This window comes from Colias croceus, chromosome Z (genome assembly GCF_905220415.1).
Source record: "Colias croceus chromosome Z, ilColCroc2.1".
In the NCBI taxonomy this organism is placed as follows: domain Eukaryota; kingdom Metazoa; phylum Arthropoda; class Insecta; order Lepidoptera; family Pieridae; genus Colias; species Colias croceus.
Window position 1 is genome coordinate 14,018,321 of NC_059568.1, and position 25,055 is coordinate 14,043,375.

General features: G+C 33.0%; 1 protein-coding gene across 4 annotated transcripts in view; it reads left to right on the forward strand.

The window, feature by feature from the left end:
* LOC123705546 (anion exchange protein 2) overlaps window positions 1–25,055 on the forward strand; it is a 108,724-nt gene that overhangs the window by 63,740 nt on the left and 19,929 nt on the right. For 3 of the 4 annotated variants that reach the window (XM_045654376.1, XM_045654377.1, XM_045654378.1), the window contains exons 2-4: window positions 3,563–3,695; window positions 14,305–14,369; window positions 17,782–17,924. In XM_045654376.1, coding sequence (XP_045510332.1) covers window positions 3,563–3,695; window positions 14,305–14,369; window positions 17,782–17,924 — 341 coding nt within the window. Of the gene's footprint in view, window positions 1–3,562; window positions 3,696–14,304; window positions 14,370–17,781; window positions 17,925–18,736; window positions 18,907–25,055 lie in introns of those variants that run through there. The other variant, XM_045654379.1, reaches the window with a different exon arrangement.

Here is a 25,055-nt window from a genome sequence, read left to right on the forward strand (position 1 = left end):
TGTGGTTTCTTTTTAGGAGTTAAAAATAATTTTATGTGCTTTTAAAAGCTATTTTTAGATGGTAGATGTTACATGTAAAAGTTATTCAGATATGCTTAGGGCTTTTTTTTAAATATTTACTAATTGGTGTATAATTAAGTATGTACTGCTATAGATACCTAACATCGGTGCACTTTTTAGTACCTAATCTTTATAATTTATTACTAACATTTTTTACGAATTAAAAAATTTAACATTTTTTTCACTATACCTACTGTCACTATGAAAGTAATTTCAACGTGCAAGATCACGCCTTACTGTTAATCGTTTATTAAAACGGACGGTTTTAAACCTTTGCTCCATAACCCTCCAAGGAATTCGGGACTTTACGAGACAAAGACGTAATACGCCCTTTAGGCGTGTTGGGATAGGCCCCTCCCACAAAAAAATAAACATGGCGCCGTTTGACAAATTCATTTGAATCCATTTCCCTTTACTCAATAAATTTTCGAATCTGTACTGATTGACTTTATGTTATTGTATTTGTTGTTAGGTACCTAACTGTATTTGCCCTCTATCTAGAGCTGTCCTAGATCCTGTTGGGTTTTCGAATTGTGCATTGCGATATTGTTTTGTTTCGTGGATTACCCCAGAAGCCAGAAATTGTATCCGTGTTATTGCAATACAGTGTGTATTGCCTTTTGGATGGGACTTGACTCTTCTCAAAGACAATGCAATTTACGTGCATTTGTTTAAACTAGGCTTTGTGCTAGGTTCTTTTACTCGCAAAATTCTTATGAGTAAGAAGTGTAAGGAGTACCTAGGTAACTAATGAGTTTATTTAAAAATATCACATCATATTTTGATATTAAGACATTCTACAAAACTGAACTTTTCAACCATTTTTTTAAGGTTTTAAGGTTTAGGCATTTAGTAGGTTATAAAATATAAATATAAAGGTATTTTACAAACAGACCTGCAGAGAATACGTAAGAATAATAAGATACATCTTTATATTATGCCTTAAACTTATTGCAAATCCATAATCTGGCTTACCTGGAAATACAATCAAATACACATATAGTAAAAAAGTTAATAAATGTACAAGGTCAGCTACAATAATATTGGATCTTCGATAACTATTGGATACTAAGAAGTAGATATTAAATTTAATCAAGTAGAGTTGTGCACTATGATGGCAAACGGAAATTCTTAGAACTTAAATACTGTTCAGTTGATTGAAAATTATAATCCATAGCCATCTGCCAGTATATCTACCTTGCAACGCGATTGGTACCCAAATCCCATTGAATACTAAATACTACGCTACCAAACGTACCTAATCTCTCGTTTGCTATTGAAAACTCTTCGTGGAAACAGCATTCAGGCCTTCTCCTCGTAATAAGCTTTAACGGTTCGTTAACGTAGGTACAAGAGGCGTAATTGATAGAAATATTTCATAAATTGATGTACAATCTCTATTTGCTTATCAGAATTTAGTTATAATAGTAGCAAAAGGTAACAATAGGTAGAACACTTTGTAAACAGACTTTCAGTTGCGGACAGAGCTTTTTTAATCCGGAAATATTGGCTATGATATTCGCGGTTGATGGATTGAAAAACTATTGCAAAAAAAATAGTTTTATGGAATAGGCAGTTGACATGGTCTCACATTCATTACCATAGAAAGTTATTTGAGTAACTAAAACCTTGAGTGATCTTATTTTTTACAAGAATACCTTTGAGATTTGCCAATTTTATCTTAGTTCTGTAAATTTTGTCGCTTATTACCGTACGCTAAAGCTTCAGCAAAAAAGCGATCGGATCTTAAATCACCTCCTAACTTAGGTTACCTTTAAAATATTTTGATTCTAACAATTTGGATTATTTACGTTTATAGCAGCAAAATACAATTTTGAATTCTAGGAATCTAAAATTACAGACTAATTATTACAGAGAATATTGAGTTATGCCTCACAATTATTTGCGAATACGTACATTTTCCCTTACATTTCATGTACGGACTGCATGAGATAAATCCATTTAATTAATAATTTGGATCCCATGGTACGGCATTTGGAGAATTAATATGGGTACATGAGCATTAAGTACTATTTCAATAATGAATCATAATATATTCTGTGTGTACCTACTTTTATTATATTGGGTTTTATTAAAGGGCAGGGATGTTTTAGCAATGATGGTTTTAATTCCAGAATATTCTAATAATTGGTTCATGATCTCTGGGGATCGAAACATATCAAATGTTCTTTATCATTCGTAAAGCCAAAGTTTTGTACCTAATCTAAAAACGCGGTTATGGAAAATCTTTATAATTTGTAGCAGATGTTTATTTTGTTATCAAATATACATGTGGCATCGCCTCGTGTGTTCGAGAAACGTTTAATATCTAAAAACCCCTTTCAGTTTTCAGGAAAATAAACGAGATAAGCTGAAGATTACGATTTTAATCCCCCATAAGCCTGCGCTCGTGACAATGTAATTCGAAAAGCAAATACAAAGTGCATTTAAGTATCCTTTTTGTAGATGGAAACGGTTTATCGAATAGAAAATATTGGATAAAATAATTACCTACAATCAATATTATAATCAATTATTTGTTGTTGCGTAATTTGTCGATAAATTTGAGACGGGATTTGTTTTAAATTTATGAGTTTATGTTTAGATAAAGCACGTTAGTCAACTTTATATGTCTAGTATAAATAGTATTATAGAATATATATCAGTTCGGAGATATTATGCCTTTAACCTGATTATAAAGTAAATTATTCATGGTATCAATAACTAAAGTCAAATTCAGTAAGGATGTATATTGTATAATTGCATTGAAACAATCTAAAAATAACTAACTAGGCTAACCTAGATCAAGTTGTTTTTTGCTCAGTGCGTCGTGCGCTTCCAATTTCATCCATCATCTAGTTAAGCGTGGGGTACGGTAAAAAAATGAAAATCCTATACACAGTGACCAGTTTATTGATTGATTCAGTGCCTTTACTTCTACCGGATAACAAAATCGTAATCTAATTGTTTTTTAATATGAACGCTTATAGAAATCAGTCCTGTATGGCACCCGCTAGTCAAAAAAACCGAATTTCAATAATGATAAATCAAACCAAAGTTTATCAGTGACATGTTTCCGTGAAACAACTACACGTGTAGTCAATTAAAATAAATATGGCCATTGCATAAACAGGTTGTAATTAAACCATGTTACAAAGAAGCCAAATTTAATTGCGTGGGTATAACACAGGACAGCGCGTGTACCTAGAATTTCCCGCGTCCCACAGCTCACAAGTGAGGTACCGCGCATGCGTCAGCGCGTACTGAAACTTCGCAGTTGAACTTGAAGCGCAGCCTTATGAGTTTAACCGACGAACTGACCGCATCCGGGTCTCTTGGGTGGTCAAGTCGCGTTCTGACTCCTTTCCAGTAAAGTCGAAGTCTAATCCAACGGACAATTTCGATCGTGTGATAGACGCTTCCGTAGCGTTTTCTTGCCCGTAAAAGTGACGAAAAAACTGTCAGTATGTTATTATCATGGACGCTTTGTCGTGTTGTGCAGAGCCCTTCGGAGGACGAGCTGCGGCTGGATGATGAGATGGACCGCGTAGTGTGGAGCGAGGGTCAGCCGCCGCGGTTCCAGGCGACGGGCGAGGCGGTGCGCGACGTGGCCGCTCCTCCGCCGTATACGCAAGGTTAGTGAGATTTCTTAAATCATTTTCTTGAAGGCAACTTTCATGATCAATTTGATAATGTATTATTGTTTATATTATGTTAAACTATAATGTATTTAAAGTGCCCAATTGTGGTTAAATAGACGTATTTGTTGAACATAAATTTTGCTACCGCAACCTACTTATTTGTGTTTTTTTTAGACATATCTAGGTAGTTGGATTTTTATCAGCCGTCGTATTTATTTTGTTAGTTGCCATTAATGTGAATTTCTCATAAGTGATCATAAAAAGCACCTAAAATAGATCATTTATTATAACTTTTACAAGCTACGATGGTTTTTGCTTGCGTTTGTTATATTTAGTAAATATTAAATCTCATTAAGTGCCTGAGTATTCTAAAGAATTGGCGAAAGTATTTTCATGATACCTAGCTATGTCCTTAATACACTAATCTTAAACTTGTGTTCCCTGTTCTAATGCGAATGTCATTTTTATTTTATTTGAGCACAGATATTATATACGTATAATAAATTATTGGTTCCTATCGCTTGAAATAAGTGGCGAATGTAATTGTTGAAAGAAAGGAAGAAAGAAAGAATAGGTACATATTTTATTTCTGGAATAAGGTACACACACACACACACACACAAGAAGAAAACACAAAAATTATACATTATGTTTGCTGAGATTTTCGTTATGTGTGTGCATTGCATTTCCAGAAAAGGGTCTTGACTCTGACGAACTTGATGAAATTTAACTGATAATTTTTCTCAAAAGTAGGTCCAAAACAACGAGTTGAGTACGATCGCAACGACATTATACTTTTGAATTTGAACCTAAACTCATTCTCCGTTCAGTGACAAAATAGAAGCTATTTTTCAATTTCCAAGTAAAATTAACTTAAAGGGCAAAAATTTAACTCAAACTCAAAAATAAAACGATAAAAAGAAAGCGACACGTGCTGTTCGTATTTTCTATGCAATTAATTTACACGTGGAAACTGTTCAAAATGATAGCTTTTATAAATTAAACAGTTTTTAAAAACTTTTAAAAGCAAACTTATCGAGAAAAATTGAAATTGTTTTATGTTGTGAGTAAATACGTTTTGATTGGTTTCACTGTAAACTTTTATTGATAAAAATATATTTTAAAATTATACATACGTCTTATTACAAAAACTTAAATAGAGCTCGTTTAAACCCATGACTATTAAGTCATGGTTTAGCTTAAGTTCAGAAGTTTAACTTGTCCTTAACTATGGTTTAACGAAATTATGTTTTGTAGTAAGACTTTTTATTAGAGTTCTAACGTTTACGAACTCTTAGAGTCTTAGACCATGGTAGATATTAATACGTTTAGAGCCGGTTTGTATGTAGTTAGACCGTGTTTTGTAAAACAACGCAACGGCTAGCGAATTGCACATTTGGGATTACATAGTTAACGATACGAACATTATTGAAATGAGTTTATAGCTAATAGTATTTTTATAATGATTGATTCAGGTTCCAAAACAACTAGTTTATTGGTACAAGACATCTATGAATGATTTTACGTGAACTTGTTAATAAAGTATTGTCATGTTCTGGAAATTCACGACAATATGCGATTAGAGCCATTTTATGCTACTGCAAATGTAATTATAGAGTTTAGAATAAAGTACCTAAAACTCAGTTTATTCAGACAAGAGATCTTTAAATATAAGATCCAAATATACCTACTAAGAGAAGTATCTAAGTATAAGTATGAATATTACCTTGCGCTCAACAATTCATTTTACAAGAGATTTATCTTCATACGATTTTATTTTTGGTATACTAGTCTTGTTTTGTACTTGTCATTCGTGATCAAAATAGAGCAATCAGGCGCATTCAAAAAAGAACGCGCGGGAAAAACGTTTCTCCAATCTATAAACAAAAACTTTCTCTTTTTAAGAAAAAAATCGCCGATGGTGAAATATGAAATTTGGCATAACTTATAGAGGAGAGCAAATGCTACCTAATAAATACCTACCTTAAATAAATGCAACATTGCACACATAATCTTATTTGTGCTTATGTCACACCCCGGACACTCCATACAAAATTATCGTTTTGACAGTCACACTGTAGAGACTGTAAATGTGTGTGTAAACGCTATAAGGTTGGCACATTTGTGACTAGCGTAAAAAAAAATTCGCGTTTTTCTGATGAAATACATCCGTAAACAGCACAATATCTAACCATTTTCTACGAAAAACGATAATCACAAATCCAAAATAATCACAGAAAATAATAAAATTACTTTAAGTCAATTTGATTAATGTTGTCAATCTTCGTTGCGTATCGTCCTTGCAGAAATACGGACCATTTTTAGGCTGATCGTGCGGGGTGAAGTAAGTGTTAATTTTGGCGGGAGGCGGAGAGTGTCCGTTCTGTAGCGTTTAGCTACTATTATGTATTCTGTGCTTATGTTCTAATTTTTACCACTGAGCGAGCAAGAGTTTCAGTAGTTACATATAGCTATACAATGTTCATTATTTTCCTTTTCATTGAAGTAATTATTGTTTAGGTTAAGACGCTTCAAGCCGAGGCGTCTGGACCAGAGTCATCAAATTAATTTGTATATTGTATTGAGTATAGACTATACAGAGAGAACACGCTACAGAGACTGCTAGAGACCGATGTATATAGACAGCCGCTCAGTGGGAGAAACTCTAAGGCGAAATTCAATATAACGTAGTATCTCAGCTTCCGTCAATCTGTTATAATATTGACTCCGGTACATTTTACTACAAATTACTTGTTGCACAACATTACATTTATTTATATAATATATTTAAATCCGTGTTTATAGTTTCACAAACATATTTTTAAACCACCGACGCCTATAACGAGAGTACCTAATAAGTTTAACATGGATGGATGGAACATGGATATTTGAAACACTACCTCCCAAATATGGACCGATCTGTGTAGGTTTTCAGTATCTAAAGATATAATATAATATCGTACACCAAGCGTTTTAAAACTATTTATGGTGGAAATTTATCATAAAGTGTTTATATATATTTTCTTCTGATCAAGTTTACAATATAACTTAGGTACAATACGCTACGAAAACTCGTAGACGCTGAATCCTGTATTCTACGAGCAATTGTAAAGCTCCTTCCAATTTACAAATAATACAATAACTTTAAAAATGATAATAATAATCGTTTATAGAATAAAAACGAGTAGCTAAGTTTATCTCGAAAACGGCTTGACCAATTCGGCTTTTTTCTATTTTTTCATGGAGAAAAAGCACGAAAAAGGGGCAGTTTCACTCAAACATAATCTCCTGCCTTCACAACTTTGAAACAGCCATAAAATTCTCGAAATACCCAGTTAAATATATCAAAGGGAAATATTCACTAGCAAATACGACTGAAGCCAAATTAAAAACTTTGTTTACTTGACAGTGTATTTATCAGTTCCGAAAAATATTAACGGTGCGGTAAATGCATTGATTGATACCTTTCATTTGACTGTAATTCATTGAACTATAAAGCACTATAAAGCGAGATCAAAAAGTAATAATGGAAGTACAAAGAGAACATTGATTTAATAAAGGTAACTAGCAGTGTAATATTGAATATTCCTGATATATTGCCCGGGGTTGTTTTATTTTGGATGTTCCAGGGAATCTGTTTATGTCGCTACTGTTTTTAAATATAAAGTAGCCGCTTGTTGTCGACACGTGGGTTGGGGGTTATATAATGTTGTGCTTTGAAAGATGGCAATGCGTTCCACCTTTTTGATGAAACTTAAACATAATAATGATTAATTTAATTACACATTGTTAAACAGCTAATACCTACTTTGTAAAATGAATAAATTTTCTATGGAATTTTCTACGGTAGGAGAAAATTTTGACTTATTAGTTGGTTCAATAAAGAAACGAATCTTCAATGGCGGCCAAAGCTGACTTTGACAGATGGTAGGATCAGCAAAAAAGAAAATAAAAATAACGTAAATTGATAATTATTTTATTAATTATTTCAAATTGTTTGTTGACAAACTTTTTTGTTATTGTATTTGTGTATTTATATGAATTATCATATTTACGTGTACAGAATGTAATAAAATCCCCATAATACTTGTAATAAGCCCATAAAACTGAACAACTTTTCCCAAAGAACATATTTTGTCAAATTCCAATAAAACATTATTTACTTTCGCAAATTCATAATTGTCATTGTAAATTTATAATAAAAACTATTATAGGGAAAATCAAATACATTTTAGTGATTTAATTTTTCCCTTTTTTTGCATACCGTACGGCCGTGTGTGAGCGAGAGGGAATGATAAGCGCCGCCATTGAAGATTCGTTTCTTTATTGAACTAGCTAATACAAAATCATAAGAAATATTAATGACTGTCATGAGGATGACATTGAATGAGTAAGCAAAATAAGTGATCTGCAAATAAAATCAGATCAACTTTTTATATGGCCCTTAGGCTATTTGTGATATTATTTAAATGGAATTATATAAATAAATAAAAAAAGACATGTGGCACTCGGGGACTGCCGCGGTAAAGCTATTGCATGCTATGCCTTCAAGCCACACCTCCGCCCGTCGGAGTGGGGAGCGTGAGGTTTTTTTCGTTACGGAATTTCTCGATTCGGTCCCCGCGCTTAAGGCCCGCGACAGAAGCTATGCAAACAGCTTAATAAATAAATATTTCGGGACAATTTTCACACACGGCACAATCTGATCCCATAATAAGCTTTCGCTTGTGTTATGGAAACCAGATGGCTGATAAACATACATAATATATAATTTTAAATAAATACTTATATAGATATGTACAGTGTACACCCAGACACAGAGCAAACATCCATGTTCATCACACAAATATTTGCCCCGGGTAGGAATCGAACCCAAAATATAGGTATATCAGAATTATTCAGTTATTAAATGGAGTTATTTATTTTTTTGTTAGTATGAGGAATTTATTATAGAGAAGCGATTGAGCGTAGGGTGGCAAGATAGATAATTTGATCAAAAAGCTAATGCGTTTGCATCACTTTATTAGTTATTAATGTACAGAAAGATGATAATCATATCATTTTAAATCAAAAATCATTGAATTTGATATTTTTCAAAAATCATTGCTGGAAATATGAAAACTATCCTGTCTTGTCCTATAGAAATATGATCCTACTATAATATCCAGTCACTAAAGCAATACCCAACATCGGTACTCCGCTTCAAGCCTATTTCATATCAAATAGACTATTCGAACATCAAGGTAACTTAATGCATTGACAATGACTGTCAAACAGCCTATAGCTCAAACCTATGGGTCTAGACTGATGTAACTAAGGGGTGGAAGGTGGGTTATCTCCATTCAGAACCCCACAACACGATACAAACAAACAACAACCAATAATTGACATCATTACATGTAACGATCATGTGGATTTATTAAGTCGACTATTAAGTACATGCTCATTTATAGATGCTGATTTGGATGAGCTTTTTGTATATAGTTTTTATATACACAGCGTAGTATCATAGAACCGTTTTATGAATTTAGATATATCCAATTTTTTCGTGGTTATTAGGTATGTCTCCTGTAATCCAGATTGATCAACAATAAACAAGTGCGAATCGGACTCGCGCACGAAGGGTTTCATATTTTTTAGGTTTTAATTTTAGGAATGTGTTGTTATAGCGGCAATGGAAATACATCATTTGTGAAAATTTCAGCTTTCTATCACGGCTTAGGAGACACAGCTTGGAGACAGCAGACAGACAACGAAGTGACAGGAATAGGGTCCCGTTTTACCTTTTCGGTACGTTACCGTAAAAATGTAATTGAACAATATAAATTTAAGAAATTTTGTTTTGTTATTTGACAATCCCACCTAAAACATAAATGTAAAAACTGGAGCCGAGTTCAATCGTTGACTTAATTTGCCAAAAAAAGAAATGAGATCTAAATGTGTGCCAAGTTCTGCAGACCGCCCAGAAATTTATTTACAAGGATGTATTAAGTTCTTAGGTTGACTGAAAACTCAATTGTTTTATTTTCCCTTAGAGAACAATGTTTATTCCAAAATATAACTTTTTTAATTTGAATAATATAATTATTTTCACAAAGCAAACAACTAATGACCTATTGAACCCCATAATTTGATGAGGCTAGTTTTTAGAACCTCACAAAATATAAACAGTATGTAAAACTAGCCTCATCAAATTATGGGGTTCAATAGGTCATTAGTTGTTTGCTTTGTGAAAATAATTATATTATTCAAATTAAAAAAGTTATATTTTGGAATAAACATTGTTCTCTAAGGGAAAATAAAACAATTGAGTTTTCAGTCAACCTAAGAACTTAATACATCCTTGTAAATAAATTTCTGGGCGGTCTGCAGAACTTGGCACACATTTAGATCTCATTTCTTTTTTTGGCAAATTAAGTCAACGATTGAACTCGGCTCCAGTTTTTACATTTATGTTTTAGGTGGGATATCATTACTTTTTGTACAGAAAATTACTCTGCAAATTTGATTTACTTTATGAATATAATACTTTTTTTATACGATTTTTATTATTTTTTCTTGCGGTTTCTCTGTATGGTTTGTTTAGTATTATTTTCTATATTTTCTTGTATATTATGAATGTCAGCGCACATTGCCCCGTCATTATCTGCATTTTTTTAAACCCATTGAGCCCCGAGCGGCCCGATCGGGCCACGACACAATAGATTTTCTATTGTGTCTGTGATTCCGGGGGCTGAGTTAGACTCGTTTTCTGTTTAAAAGAATACATGATTTTCTAAACATCCAGCGTGAATTTGTACACACACTATTACCAAGATGCAAAGATCGTTGTAGAAGAATCGTCGCCTTACTCCATGACGTTACGGTATTGCTATGACGCGATCTTGAAATTTTACTCTAAACGCGCTTATAGATGTTTCACTCATATTAATATTACGCAAATTAAATCATTTCGACCTTCGACGAAGCCTTCTTCCATTACACTGAAATTAAAACTAAACTAAACTCTCATAAATAAAGAATAAATAAATGTGAATATGTAAAATTATATATTATTTTTAACTGTATGAGCAATATTTTTATTACAATTTTCTTTTATTTTACGTTTAATAACAGTTTTGAATAAAGAAATCATGCAATCGAAGTAATCCGCCCTAGCGATACTAGCGCGAGTGAGTGTGATGTCAGAGGCGCATCGAATCTACAGATGTTTCGCGCTAAAATATGTAAACTTCAATAATCTATATCTCAGTCATTTATTGATGGATTTCAAAATTTTTTTCGGCCACTGACTAGTTTTGATCTATTTTTTAAGACTAGTAAGGTGAATATAATATTTTCTATTTTTTTAAACTTTTCCATTTTTCCATACAAACAAAATTTATGTCATTGAAAAAAAAATTAAATACAGATAAATTCAGTATTTTCTGATTTTTTCCTTTGTACACTCACTATTACCTAGTTGATTACAAAATTTGAACTTTCTAGGTCATCTGGAAGTGGGTTAGGTTTTGTATATGTCTATAAGTCAGTCAGTCTTAAAAATTGCGATTTTTGGATATTAATATCTACGCAACTGTTTAATCTGTATTTATGAAATTTAAGTTTCTTGTTTATCTTGAGGTCCTCTTGATATGTACCAAATTTGGTTTATTTAACTTAAATAGTTTTCGAGTTATAAGGGGGTGAAAAGTGGCTGGAAATGGTTCGTGTAAATATACACACGGCTGCTGCTCGCCAGTTCTCTTCGCTTGAACTCGGCTTGACACGCTGCCGCGTGTCTAGATACGTGGTCGTCTATTTTAAAATAATTATATATTACTAGCGGTCCTCCCCGGCTTCGCCCGTGGTACATATTAACGTTTTCTCTACATAAGAACCATCCTCGTACTTCAAGGAATATAATAAAAAAAGAATTATCGAAATCGGTTCAGCCGTTCTCGAGTTATGCGCTTACCAACACATTTCGGGATTCATTTTTATATTATAGAAAGATCACGATAGAAAAACTCGTTATTTAAGAAGTTGTTGTAAAAACTATTAATATTTTACCAAATTTTACAGTATCGGATTGAAATTCATGTTTGCATTAAATAAACACGTTTCTCGTTATATTTAAAAGCAATCCTAGAGAAGATAACATGTTATTACATTCGTGTTGCTATCAATATGTTCATATTTACATTATTATAAATTTCATTTATTTACGAAACATTTTGATTCACTGAGAGAGATGTTAATAAAACATTTCAAACATGTTCTTCGGAATGAAATGTGCGTGAAAACATATGGATATATATAATAGCTGCCAAATATGAAAGTTGTTAATTCCGTCCTCATATTTGTTAGACAAAGCAAAACAGATTTACAGTTGCAGTATTGATTTGCATTAATTACTCCGTGACCCATTGTATTTTAGTGTGCATGGGGAATTATTTAGATTGCCTACATCTGGATTTACACACGGCTTCCATACTGCCGTGTGCACACTAGCAGTTAGGTATTCGAAGTTGAGCGATAACATGCTTCACATAGCTCTATAAAAGTATAAAATGCTACTGATTTAAACATGAACTTAATATTACTTTTAAGAAGGAGCGATCCATTTTATGAAAGGCATTAGATATAATTTTTAAACCTATTGAAGAAAATATTGGCTTCTTGAAGTTTTATAAAAAGCAAATTGATAAATAAGAAGACTATTTCAATAGACGTATTTATATTTAATATCTCATTTCTATGATTTATTTGCTTGAGCGCCTCAACCGTGCTTCAACGGTGTTTGAAGCTGCGATGCGACAATAGAATCGAGCTCACTGCGTAGTTAATTTATTTGAAAATATACAAGACATCTGCTGTCAAGTTCTAGATGACTTTCTATAGGGAATTTCTTATTAGGTATCAAAGGACAGTGAATAATTACAATAAGTCCTTGTAGCTGCATAGATTACAATCTATTTTAGTAACGGCCATCTTAAGTAATAGAAGTGTCTCGACAAGACCCCGTTAAATGATGCTGTTAGACAAACGATTAATGTACAACCCTATCTTTAATGTTCTTTAAATGAGCGAAGCACAGAAGGGATAAAAGAGGTTAGAAAGTAAATAGTTTCTGGGGGGATGCCATGATGTCCTAAAGCAGTTTTCAATCCAGTGTGGAAAATGGGACAGAGCCAAAAGATAGTACTTAGTAGTGATAGAGGTGGTCATCGACTAGCGCTATGACTTTCCCCACACTGGAAAAAATACTTATTAAATACATCATACCTTGATACCAGTATTAGAAAATGTGTCGTCGTTTTTCTCCCAATATTTAGCTAGATATTAATTAATGCGCGATCGTTCGCCTAGTAGCATTGCAAGCAAAGTACCTATCATTTTCTGTCTATTTCTTGTATCGTTTTGAAAATTTCACTTTTGATGTGGAACATTTTTAGGCGCGTTGAAAAATTTCAAGTTCGCGTCATGGCAATACTGTCACGTCATGTAAAAAATAAACTTTTTTTTGTAAGGCGATGATTTTGTATTTTTTAATCTTGCCATAAAAGTTTCACTTCTGACACGTGTGCTTGGGCACATCCGCTCTTTTTTATAGAAATTAAGTTTTTGTTCTATTTTATTTTAAAAAATGTGGTTAAGTTTACGGCAATATTATATATTATATTTTGAATATTTCCCATTTGCATATTATGTTATCCAGTTTGCAAATTTCCTACTATTTCTTATGCCATTACATTACAATGGAGATTATGCCTTTGTACAATATTGATTGAGCGACCTATCTAATGTCTTATTACAATAGTCGATTGTGATAGGCACTAATAATTGAAGTGTGGAATGAAATTTATAAAATCGAAATGCATTGATGCAAGGCTCGTTATAACATAACATGGTTATGTTCGATATTTACTCCATAAATATTATAATTGTGTAATTTTAATGTTGTAAATATTTGTATATAAAGATTATTAGCATTTCAGCAGCTTGGGTTTCGATAAATGATTTTATTTGGGTAGGTAGGTACTAGCTTTCCGACCGCGTTTTCAAAGAAAAGCTCGCATAGTTCCAGTTTCTGTGGAATTTTCGGGATAAAACCTATACTATGTGTTGATCCAAGTTCTCCATATGTGTGCCAAATTTCAATAAACCTAATATATGAGCTAAAGAGTAACAAACACAAAACAGTACATGCTCACAAACTTTGGCATTAATTATAATAATAGTATGATATTTTATTTTTGAATATCCTTCTTCTTTTGAAGTAGGTATACGTCTTCTCAGTACTTTCAAAAACATGGCACTATTGGAATTTCTCGATATCTCCAAGAGCATGTTGATCTGCCCGGAGGTTGTCCCCGATATCAATAGCATTCTTTACCTATATTTAGTATAAATTTAAAGTACAATTAATTAATTATTATTATTTAAGTGCGTGATTGCAACGCAAACTGAACGTGACGAACGAAAAATAAACTTTTTTTTTCTTGAATAACATAATATTAATTGATTGAACCAGGAGAGTTTAAAATTGAAGAAACAATATTTTGTCAGATATTTTAGTATTTTCTTTTTGTGCAAAACCTAAGCATCTCTTTTGTTCCAGACGTGACCAGCAGTTCAGAGTTATCTCCATTGAGTGCCAACCATCTTAGCGGATCAGACGCTCACGTGAGTATTCAAAATTTACACTATACGAAAGACTCTTCCTTGAGTTGTTGGGAAATAGTCTTCTTAAAAGAAAATATTGCAATTTGCAATATAAAATTGCTTACACCTATTAGCTACTGTACTACTATTAGTGGACCAGTTCATTTAAATGGACGGGGATACCTTATTATAAACCGAAGGGATCTAGCTTGTAATATTCAATTCCTTAATAATAAAGATGCTTCATTTTTTAACCGACTTCAAAAAAAAGGAGGAGGTTATCAATTCGGCCGGTATATTTTTTTTTTTTATGTATGTACACCGATTACTCCGAGGTTTCTGAACCGATTTACGTGATTCTTTTTTTGTTCGATGCGGGATGGTGTCGAATTGGTCCCATAAAAATTTTATTCGGATAGGCCCAGTAGTTTTTATTTTATGAGCATTTTTGTCTGTAGGTATTTGTAAATTTTGCAAGTGCAAGTTTGAAGTCGGTTGTTTTTAACGCAGTTATCACTTGTATAAAAGATCCATTTTCTCTGTGATTTGATACTTAAAAGCTTGTTAAAATTGATCAACTAAAACAATCAATAAAGATCAGAGATGTAGAGGCTAGAGTTCTAAAGTTTTATCTCCTATATTATATTATGATAGAGCAAAATATACTACTAAACAACAGCTTCCGGCTAGAAAGCCTATCCTAAAATGAACATGAAATAGAAATTAAGTTATAAAACGCAACAGAACACACCGTAGCTACATCGCCAATGAAATCAGCGCTCTACGCGATCTGGCTGACCCCGCTAAATGGAATTAACCGAGACTCATTGCGTTTTTGCACGGCGACGGTGTACCTAAATCCATAGACCGTAGTATTTTGTTTCCCGCCCGCTGAAATGTAAATGCGATAACCGAAAATGTCGCGGCATGCGCGGCGAAGGAAAAGAAAGAAATTTGTTATCAAATGATATGTTATGTTGTTGCTAGTAGATATTTAATTTTATTTTCTGAACTCTTGGAATTAAGGCTATAACGAAAACGCAATCAGATAGATGCACTGACTGACTGAATAGCATTTATCTGTAAAAGTTGTAGTCATCAAAACGAAATGAGTAGGTATAAACAGTATATTCGATTATTTTTATTATAAAACCAATAAAATTAATGTCCACTTTCAAATATTTCAGCAGTTTTAGATAATATATAAAATGTAACAGTGGGTAAACAGTAGCAAGACTTTCCAGCTTGAGCGTTTCACTTCAAGCATAAGAGCTAGCGCGCAAGAGCAACTTTGTCTCCGCAACTATTTTGTCTCTCCCACCCATGGGCTACTATGAAAGTGCGCGCACGTAGCGACACAACTCCCCATACAATTGATGGGAGAGACAAAATAGTTGAGAAGACAAAAGTTGCTCTTGCGCGCTAGCTCTTAGGTATGACATTGATAAATCACCAACACGAAGATTGTACACTGTACATATAGCTTCGTTCATAGTTCTGTACTTCTGTATATAAGTATGAAAATATGCTTATACTGATAAAATATAATCGCGTCCAATGAAGTGACTTTGGTACAATATTATGTTTTCCGTGAAGACTTCGCTCATTAAAAATCTACCCGCACCTCTCTATACCCACAACGCTACACCAAATTTTTCTTTAACATGAATAAAAAAATAAAGAAACACTTTTTTAAATGTTAAAACACCTAATAATAATAATTATTGACTGCAGATATATACGTCAGCTTACTTTTAAATCTACCTACAATTTGACCCTGCAATCGTTGCGCCTGAACGCCCTTATAACTTAGGGGCATAAAAAGAGATTACGCAAAAATTTAATAATCCATCGATCGGCCAGGACGTAACAGTTTGTTTACAAACACGTGTATCTATACATTAGAGCAGGTACAATATTTTTAAAAAACATTGCCTTTTGAAAAGGAAGAGGTTCTCAATATTGGACTATATTGTTTTGGCTTTGGTACCTCATTAATTTTGTCTGAGTTAACCGATTTTGAGGATTTTTTTATTATTTAAATCTAGTATCTACGGTTGGTCCTTTTAAAATTTTGTTTATTTCTGACCATTTGAAGGCGGTTTTGTTTTTGTTAAACAATATTTTAAAGTGATTTTTTATATGAACAGTGCATATTGTTGAACCCCTAATTATGCACAGTCTAAATAATGCATAAATTACGACGTATATTGTCCTGAACTCTGATCTTCTAAGAGTTTAAATTTTAAAACGTCTTAAAGGTTAAGTCTGTGGTTATAAGACTATAGGAAACCTAATAGCGTGTTATTGTCAACATGTAATTTAATATAATAATATTATAGTTGAAGTAAATAAGAAGGTAATTGAATACACATAATCAATTAGGTAACTAATTGAAAAAAAAAACAGTACATAAAATAATTGACAATATTTCGGATATTATGATCGTTATCTTTTACTACAAGGAGAATGTAATTAAAATAGAAGTAGCTCCAAATGTTGCTTAGCTATCCTATTAGCTTAACATTTATTTTGCTTAGCCAGGCTTGTGCGCTATTCCAAACTTAAAACTACTCTACCTCTACAATATCATCCACATTCGTGCAATCGTTCCAGCATGACATGTAACTAACATGCATCCAAATTTTCCAAATTATATTATCTGTCCAAAATAGCTTAAGGTCTGAAAATTAAGGCATATTAGGCAAAAAGTTCAAATGTAATCTAACCGTCAAATTCTAACCAAAACATGAGCACTCCGGTAACAGCACCTTACAATTGGCAACAGGTATTCACGGCCGGTCGATAGCAATTCACCAAAATTGTTATGAACATGAAATTAAAGGACTTCTCTGTTAGTGTGTAAAATAACAAGCATGCTACTCCTATCGATCGACCACTACCTCAAGGACAATATGCTTTTATATCAGCCGTGCTTTAGTTGTTCTGTGCCTGTCTCCGAATTGAACGACTCGCTAGCCACGGAAATATAAGTTACGTTGCGTCTGTCAGATGTATAAAAAATGCGCGGCATGCAAAATTACTGATCAGTACGAAACATACCGAATTAACCGTCAAGAACGGTTACGTGTTCCAACGAGTTCTCTTTAAATGTCCTTTGTTTTATAATTTAATTGTAATTGTTAATTGGTCCAAATAAATTATAGAAAGAAACTTTTGAACAATTACATCAACCATTCATAAAATAAACTAGTGAACCATAAGATAATAATTGGATGTGGTCGAAATATTCTGTGCGTTTTTCGGTATCACAATACAGTACATTTGAATAAATAATGAAAATACTTTTCATGCATAATTATTCACGCTCACATAATTTCAATATGAATACAGAATTCGTTTTAAACAATATTTCTAATGAATTTAGTGATACATGAGTGGAGAGGTACTTTAAACTAGTTTTTATACGCAGATGTCGGGAGGACTGTCAGGGTCGGGTTCGGTGATCGACGAGCGCCACAGGGAGGACGACCGCCACGTGCAGTTCGACGGGGAAGACGAGGACATGGAGCCTCTGGACGACGCGAGCGAGGAGCGACGGGCACAGAGACACCAGTGAGTATAAAACCACATGCAATGGCACCAAGTCCGCGTTAACTATTAGGGTGCTTTTCCATCTACGTATATAATTGTGCGAGAGAAATGTGCGGTGCAAGAATGCGTTGAAATGGCTTCTATTACTCAAAATTCTAGAACTAATAAACATATCTCGCACGCATTCCTCGCTACAAATCCTCGCACATTATTGGAAGAAAAGCACCCGTAGCCCTTCTAGCTAATACTGAGAGACAACACAAATAAAGCAATGGCAGTTTGATAATTCAGATAGCACACCAAAAATGGTGTCAATGTGTCAATGCGAAACCGATATTTTAATTTTATCTTGCAATAAATAACAATATGTGTTTGTTTCCTTCAAGATTGCGCGTGCGTTAATTAAGGAAATTCTCTTCAAGGTGCTTTAAATGTATTTTTATTTTGTTTTACATTATTTCAATTTCTTCTTTCTTGGACTATAATATGTATACCTACCGATAACAAAAGTGAAATGAAAATTGATGTTTCGAGTTAGTGTTCATTGAAAGATATAATTATTTCTAACATGTTAAAATTCTAGACTGATAACTGATAAGATTATACTTTCAAATATATATATTACAAACTTAGACTACGCATAAATGTTACTCTATTGGACTTTACGTAACATCATATTATACAGTATACACTGTGCGTATTATACATTCTATACAAATTTATGACAAAATAATTACGTGTAAAAGTTGGCAAAGTTATCGTTAAAATGGTCGATACGGAAGTCACCTGAGAACATCAGTGGTGGGACGAAAATAGAGTGAAACAGAAACTCGTGATATTGGCATTGTCCCGAGTCTGTTCGAATAGTGTCAAACGTTTTTTTCGCTTGCCATACATTTGGGAGATGTTCTGTGCCCTTGAATATTCACGGAACGAGGTATTTCAGTGGTTTTTGAGATATGCCAGTGACATACAGCCGCGCTTCGGAGGTAACGCACAAGCGGTGAGTGCGCCGCACGACGTAGCCACGCTCTCATGGAATGAATGAACATTAGAGACACCAGTTTATACATAATATATAAATAGTCATGCATGAGTTAGTTCATTTCATAGTATGAGGCTAGAGATATCGCATGGGACATACACCGCCCATGCGGACCGACTGAGAATGATATTATTAGGCAGTTTTCATAGACGAATGTTTTGTTTCTTTTTATATTATAAAATTATTTAAAACATAGATTTTACTCACCATAATCAAACCCCTTGATATCTAGACACGCGGCAGCGTGTCAAGCCGAGTTCAAGCGAAGAGAACTGACGAGCAGCAGCCGTGTGTATATTTACACGAACCATTTCGAGCCACTTTTCACCCCCTTATAACTCAAAAACTATTTAAGTTATATAAACCAAATTTGGTACATATCAAGAGGACCTCAAGATAAACAAGAACCTTAAATTTCATAAATACAGATTAAACAGTTGCGTAGATATTAATATCCAAAAATCGCAATTTTTAAGACTGACTGACTTATAGACATATACAAAACCTAACCCACTTCCAGATGACCTAGAAAGTTCAAATTTTGTAATCAACTAGGTAATAGTGAGTGTACAAAGGAAAAAATCAGAAAATACTGAATTTATTTGTATTTAATTTTTTTTTCAATGACATAAATTTTGTTTGTATGGAAAAATGGAAAAGTTTAAAAAAAAAGAAAATAGTATTTTCACCTTACTAGTCTTAAAAAATAGATCAAAACTAATCAGTGGCCGAAAAAAATTTTGAAATCCATCAATAAATGACTGAGATATAGATTATTGAAGTTTACATATTTTAGTACGAAACATCTGTAGATTCGATGCGCCTCTGACATCACACTCACTCGCGCTAGTATTCGCTTGGGCGGATTACTTCGATTGCATGATTTCTTTATTCAAAACTGTTATTAAACGTAAAATAAAAGAAAATTTTAATAAAAATATTGCCTTTATTGCTCATACAGTTAAAAATAATATATAATTTTACATATTCACATTTATTTATTCTTTATTTATGAGTGTTTAGTTTAGTTTTAATTTCAGTGTTAATAAATAAATAAATATATAAAATCTTTATTTTGCTTTAAACATGGTATTCAATGGTGATACAATTATATTAATAAAGCACAAACATGTTCAGCCAATACAAGCAAGCAAAAATAATTACCATAAATGGTGTAATGGAAGAAGGCTTCGTCGAAGGTAGAAATGATTTAATTTTCGTAATATTAATATGAGTGAAACATCTTTAGGCGCGTTTAGAGTAAAATTTCAAGATCGCGTCATGGCAATACCGTAACGTCATGAGTAAGGCGACGATTCTTCTACAACGATCTTTGCATCTTGGTAATAGTGTGTGTACAAATTCACGCTGGATGTTTAGAAAATCATGTAATCTTTTAAACAGAAAACGAGTTTAAAAAATTGCAGATAATGACGGGGCAATGTGCGCTGACATTCATAACATACAAGAAAATATAGAAAATAATACTAAACAAACCATACAGAGAAACCGCAAGAAAAAAAAATCGTATATAAAAAGTATTATATTTATAAAGTAAATCAAATTTGCAGAGTAATTTTCTGTACAAAAAGTAATGATATCCCACCAAAAACATAAATGTAAAAATTGGAGCCGAGTTCAGTCGTTGACTTAATTTGCCAAAAAAAGAAATGAGATCTAAATGTGTGCCAAGTTCTGCAGACAGTCCAGAAATTTATTTACAAAGATGTATTAAGTTCTTAGGTTGACTGAAAACTCAATTGTTTTATTTTTCCTTAGAGAACAATGTTTATTCCAAAATATCACTTTTTTAATTTGAATAATATAATTATTTTCACAAAGCAAACAACTAATGACCTATTGAACCCCATAATTTGATGAGGCTAGTTTTTAGAACCTCACAAAATATAAACAGTATGTAAAACTAGCCTCATCAAATTATGGGGTTCTAGGTCATTAGTTGTTTGCTTTGTGAAAATAATTATATTATTCAAATTAAAAAAGAGTTATATTTTGGAATAAACATTGTTCTCTAAGGGAAAATAAAACAATTGAGTTTTCAGTCAACCTAAGAACTTAATACATCTTTGTAAATAAATTTCTGGACTGTCTGCAGAACTTGGCACACATTTAGATCTCATTTCTTTTTTTGGCAAATTAAGTCAACGATTGAACTCGGCTCCAATTTTTACATTTATGTTTTTGGTGGGATAAATTACTTACCTATAGATAGCTATAGCTACCAATCAACGAAACAGTAGATTTGATACAGTTAGAAATATGAATCAATTATACCGTAGTAAATAGAGTGTTATGCTTGACTGAATGTCTGCAGCGTTCCGGCCACCTACCATAATAACACTTCGTGGTTACTGCATCTGCCCTTGCAGTTATACTGGGTCAAGACGTTTATAATTTTATACGAACCTTCGAGATGTTGGATATTAACTGTTAACTTGTGTTCTTATCAATGCTTCGTTACTCAGCAGTTCTTTTCAATTTATTGTAAACACTCACTATAGAATAGGGTCCATGAGTCCATACTCGTACAAGATCATACGCTCTGATTTACAATATGAGCGAGTATGTCTATAAAACTAAGTATTTTATTTTAACAAAAAAAGCAATATGCTATTATAATTACGTATATCCCCCTACGTATATTTTGCATTATTAAGCTCTTTAGTCTGATAAATATACGTATCATTAACCGACTTCAAAAAAAGGAGGAGGGTATCAATTCGGGCGGTATGTTTTTTTTATGTATGTACACCGATTACTCAGAGGTTTTTTTGTTCGATGCGGGATGGTGTCGAATTGGTCCCATAAAAATTTTATTCGGATAGGCCCAGTAGTTTTTATTTTATGGGCATTTTTGTCTGTATTTGTAAAAGTTGCAAGTGCAAGTTTGAAGTCGTTGTTTTTTACGCAGTTATCACTTGTTTCTTATATTATGATTATCAGTGAGTTGATAAATTTTAAACGTGAATCAACTTTTTTGTGAGTTATATCGATGAAATTATTATCAGGGCATTTGCGTGCGCCAAATTGATGAGGATTTTCAAGCACGTGTTTGTACCTAAACGGTTGCAATATACTTGGAGAATAATATTAATTTTATGTGACGTTTATACAAGATATACGTGAGATTGTATGATAATATAATATTATAACAAAAGATAGCCGATATCGATTTCAGAAAAGGACGATAAATACGGTTTTATATCAATATATATTTTTACATAGATACGATATTGAAGAAAAACCTATTTAAAGAAAACTGCATGAATATAAAAATTTGTATATTATGAATAGATTATAAAGAGCGAAAAGAATAAATGAATATCTTAATATATATAGGTAAATCTCGTGTCACAATCAGTGACGGATTAACCCTTAATCAAATTAAGCAATTGCTTAGGGCATCACGTCTGAGGGGGCACCAGAAGAAGCACAAAAAAAATCCGTCCTTAGGGCATCACGTCTCACTCTCACGTCACCAAAAACCACACCAAAAAAAAGTTTCTAGGACTAATTTGAAAATTCGCGCGTTTTAAGTTGACATAGAGTCCGACCTAGAGTCATAACCCCACTCCCGTTTGCCCACTCGCACCCGCTAGTGCATTCGACAATTCGAATGCCCCGGAATTGCGATCAGCCAATCACAAACCACTCCCTCCCCGCGGGCCCCAAGCCTGGCGCCTCCGCAAATCTGTTTCAATCAAATGTTTTGTTTTTTGAGTAATTGTGTTTTTTGAGTAAAAATATACAAAGAAACAGCAGACAACTTCTCATTCTTGAATAAAATACCCGATGCCGATAAAATTATGTGTCTCAATCAAACTGCAGATTACAGTCAGCACAGTACAAATCTAGTAAACACATATCCAGAAGACCTTAACACCGAATTAATAACAGAAATTCAACAGTTTCATTCATTTATTTATTTATTTATTTATTTTATTTATAAAAAGGTACCTTACAGCTTATAATACAAGAAATAGTAAATTAATAATTAAGTACGCCAATAACAAGGTACACCATTATCAGTTCAACGTAAGTGACAAAAACAAAGAAATTATAGAAACAGTGTTTAAAGTACTTAAAATTATACAAATTGGAATTGGTTTTTATAATTAAAAAGCAAATTTCAACCCTAAACAAGTATGTGTATGTACGTGTATGTGTGTGTGTGTGTGTGTGTGTGTGTGTGGGTGTGAGTGGGTGAATGAGAGTGTCTATGAGGGAGTATATTGATATTAGTAGATATAGTGTAACTAGGTATGCAAATTATTTGTTATATTCTAAATTAATCAAATCAAGGATCGCAGTTTTAAATTTAGCGCGAGATAAGTGGAAAATGTCAACAGATGAGAATTTATCATTGTAAACGTTGGGAAGTCTTAGAAACGGTGTGTTTTTAAGATATGTCATAAGTAAAATAAGTTTCAGACCCAGTGATTCGGCTCGCACAAGTTTACATCAAACTCACGCACATTGTATATAAAATAATACATGATGATAAGATTGAATCAGCTTTCCCTAATGTGGAAACAGCCCTGCGTAGTCCGGGCAATTTAAACATTCGAAGTTATATTATGTATAATGTCCCAACAGGCTGAATTTCTGTGAAGTTGTTGAAAACATAATTATAAACAATGTCTAAGAGTTCCCCATCATTCCCCTGTAAGGAAAAAAAAATTATTCAAGGTCAAAGGTAAAAAAAATGAGTTTTTCGCGATTTTCAGCAAAACGGTAAGTTTTATCAGAAAAGCACCTCAGACAAAAATTATAGATCATAAAATTATCTATAAAAAATGTATTAATACTTTTTTTCTACGAGCCACCGTTTCTGAGATATTTAACGATTCAAAAAGTTATAAAAGTTGTTAAAAAAACATCGTTAAAAAAACGCGTTAAGTACACTACCTCATAGGTGGCGTGGAAACGTGCATATTATGACGATAACAACTACCTATTACCGGTACCGTTCACAACATTACCGTTTTGCTGAAAATCGCGAAAAACTCATTTTTATGACCTTTAACCTTGAATAATTTTTTGTCCTTACAGGGGAATGATGGGGAACTTTTAGACATTGTTTATAATTATGTTTTGAACAACTTCACAGAAATTCAGCTTGTTGGGACGTTATGTAACTTCACCCTCATTTTTTGGTTTAAATTGACCGGGCTATGCGTATATTTTTATCGCTTAAGATTACAAATTGCTCAACGGAACGTTCTTTTTCAAAATTAAAAATATTAAAAAATGAAAAAGGACAAAGATGATAAAAGAAAGGCTCGATAATTTATCGATATTGTACATAGAGTCCGATATGTTAAAAACGTTAGACGTTAATACTATCTTGCGTGAATTCAATGCTCGGAAAAGCCGCAAGGCGCATTTCAATAAATAAATAAATTATGCTTTGGTTTTTATTATTGTCGCACCTACTTCACTTCTAAAGTACGTTACATCTCATCATTTTACAAAAACCTTAAAACTAATGTTTTTAGGCGGTAAAGGTTTAAAGACCGATTCTAGTTGACATACGGATAGGGGGGCCCACAGGCATGGATTGCTTAGGGCATCTAGTAGTCTTAATCCGTCACTGGTCACAATGTTTGTCCTCAATGGACTCCTAAACCACTTAACCGTTTATAATAAAATTCGCACACCATGTGTAGTCCGATCCAACTTGAGAGATAGGATAGTTTTTATGAAAAAAAACGTAAACATGTAGGTACCACGGGCGAAGTCGGGGCGAACCGCTAGTTTTCTTATAATTCTTACATGTCAATGTATTTTTAATGGTCGGAATTGGGATGAAAGCAAACCAAATAAAATTATTTATTTGCGTAACGAAAAGTAGTAAGTAGGTAGGTACCTAGTTATGTACCTACTTACATGGTGTTTGTATAAATACAGAAAAAATGTTTTATTCAATTACTAAAAAAACGAACTTCAAAGCATTGAAAAAGCTAACTATTATTGTAAAATATAGATCGGGTAACCTTCAATATTTAGATAAACATACAAAATAACTCTTTATAATTAGATTTACATTCAAAGAAATACATGTTGTAAAAACCTGTTCTACACCT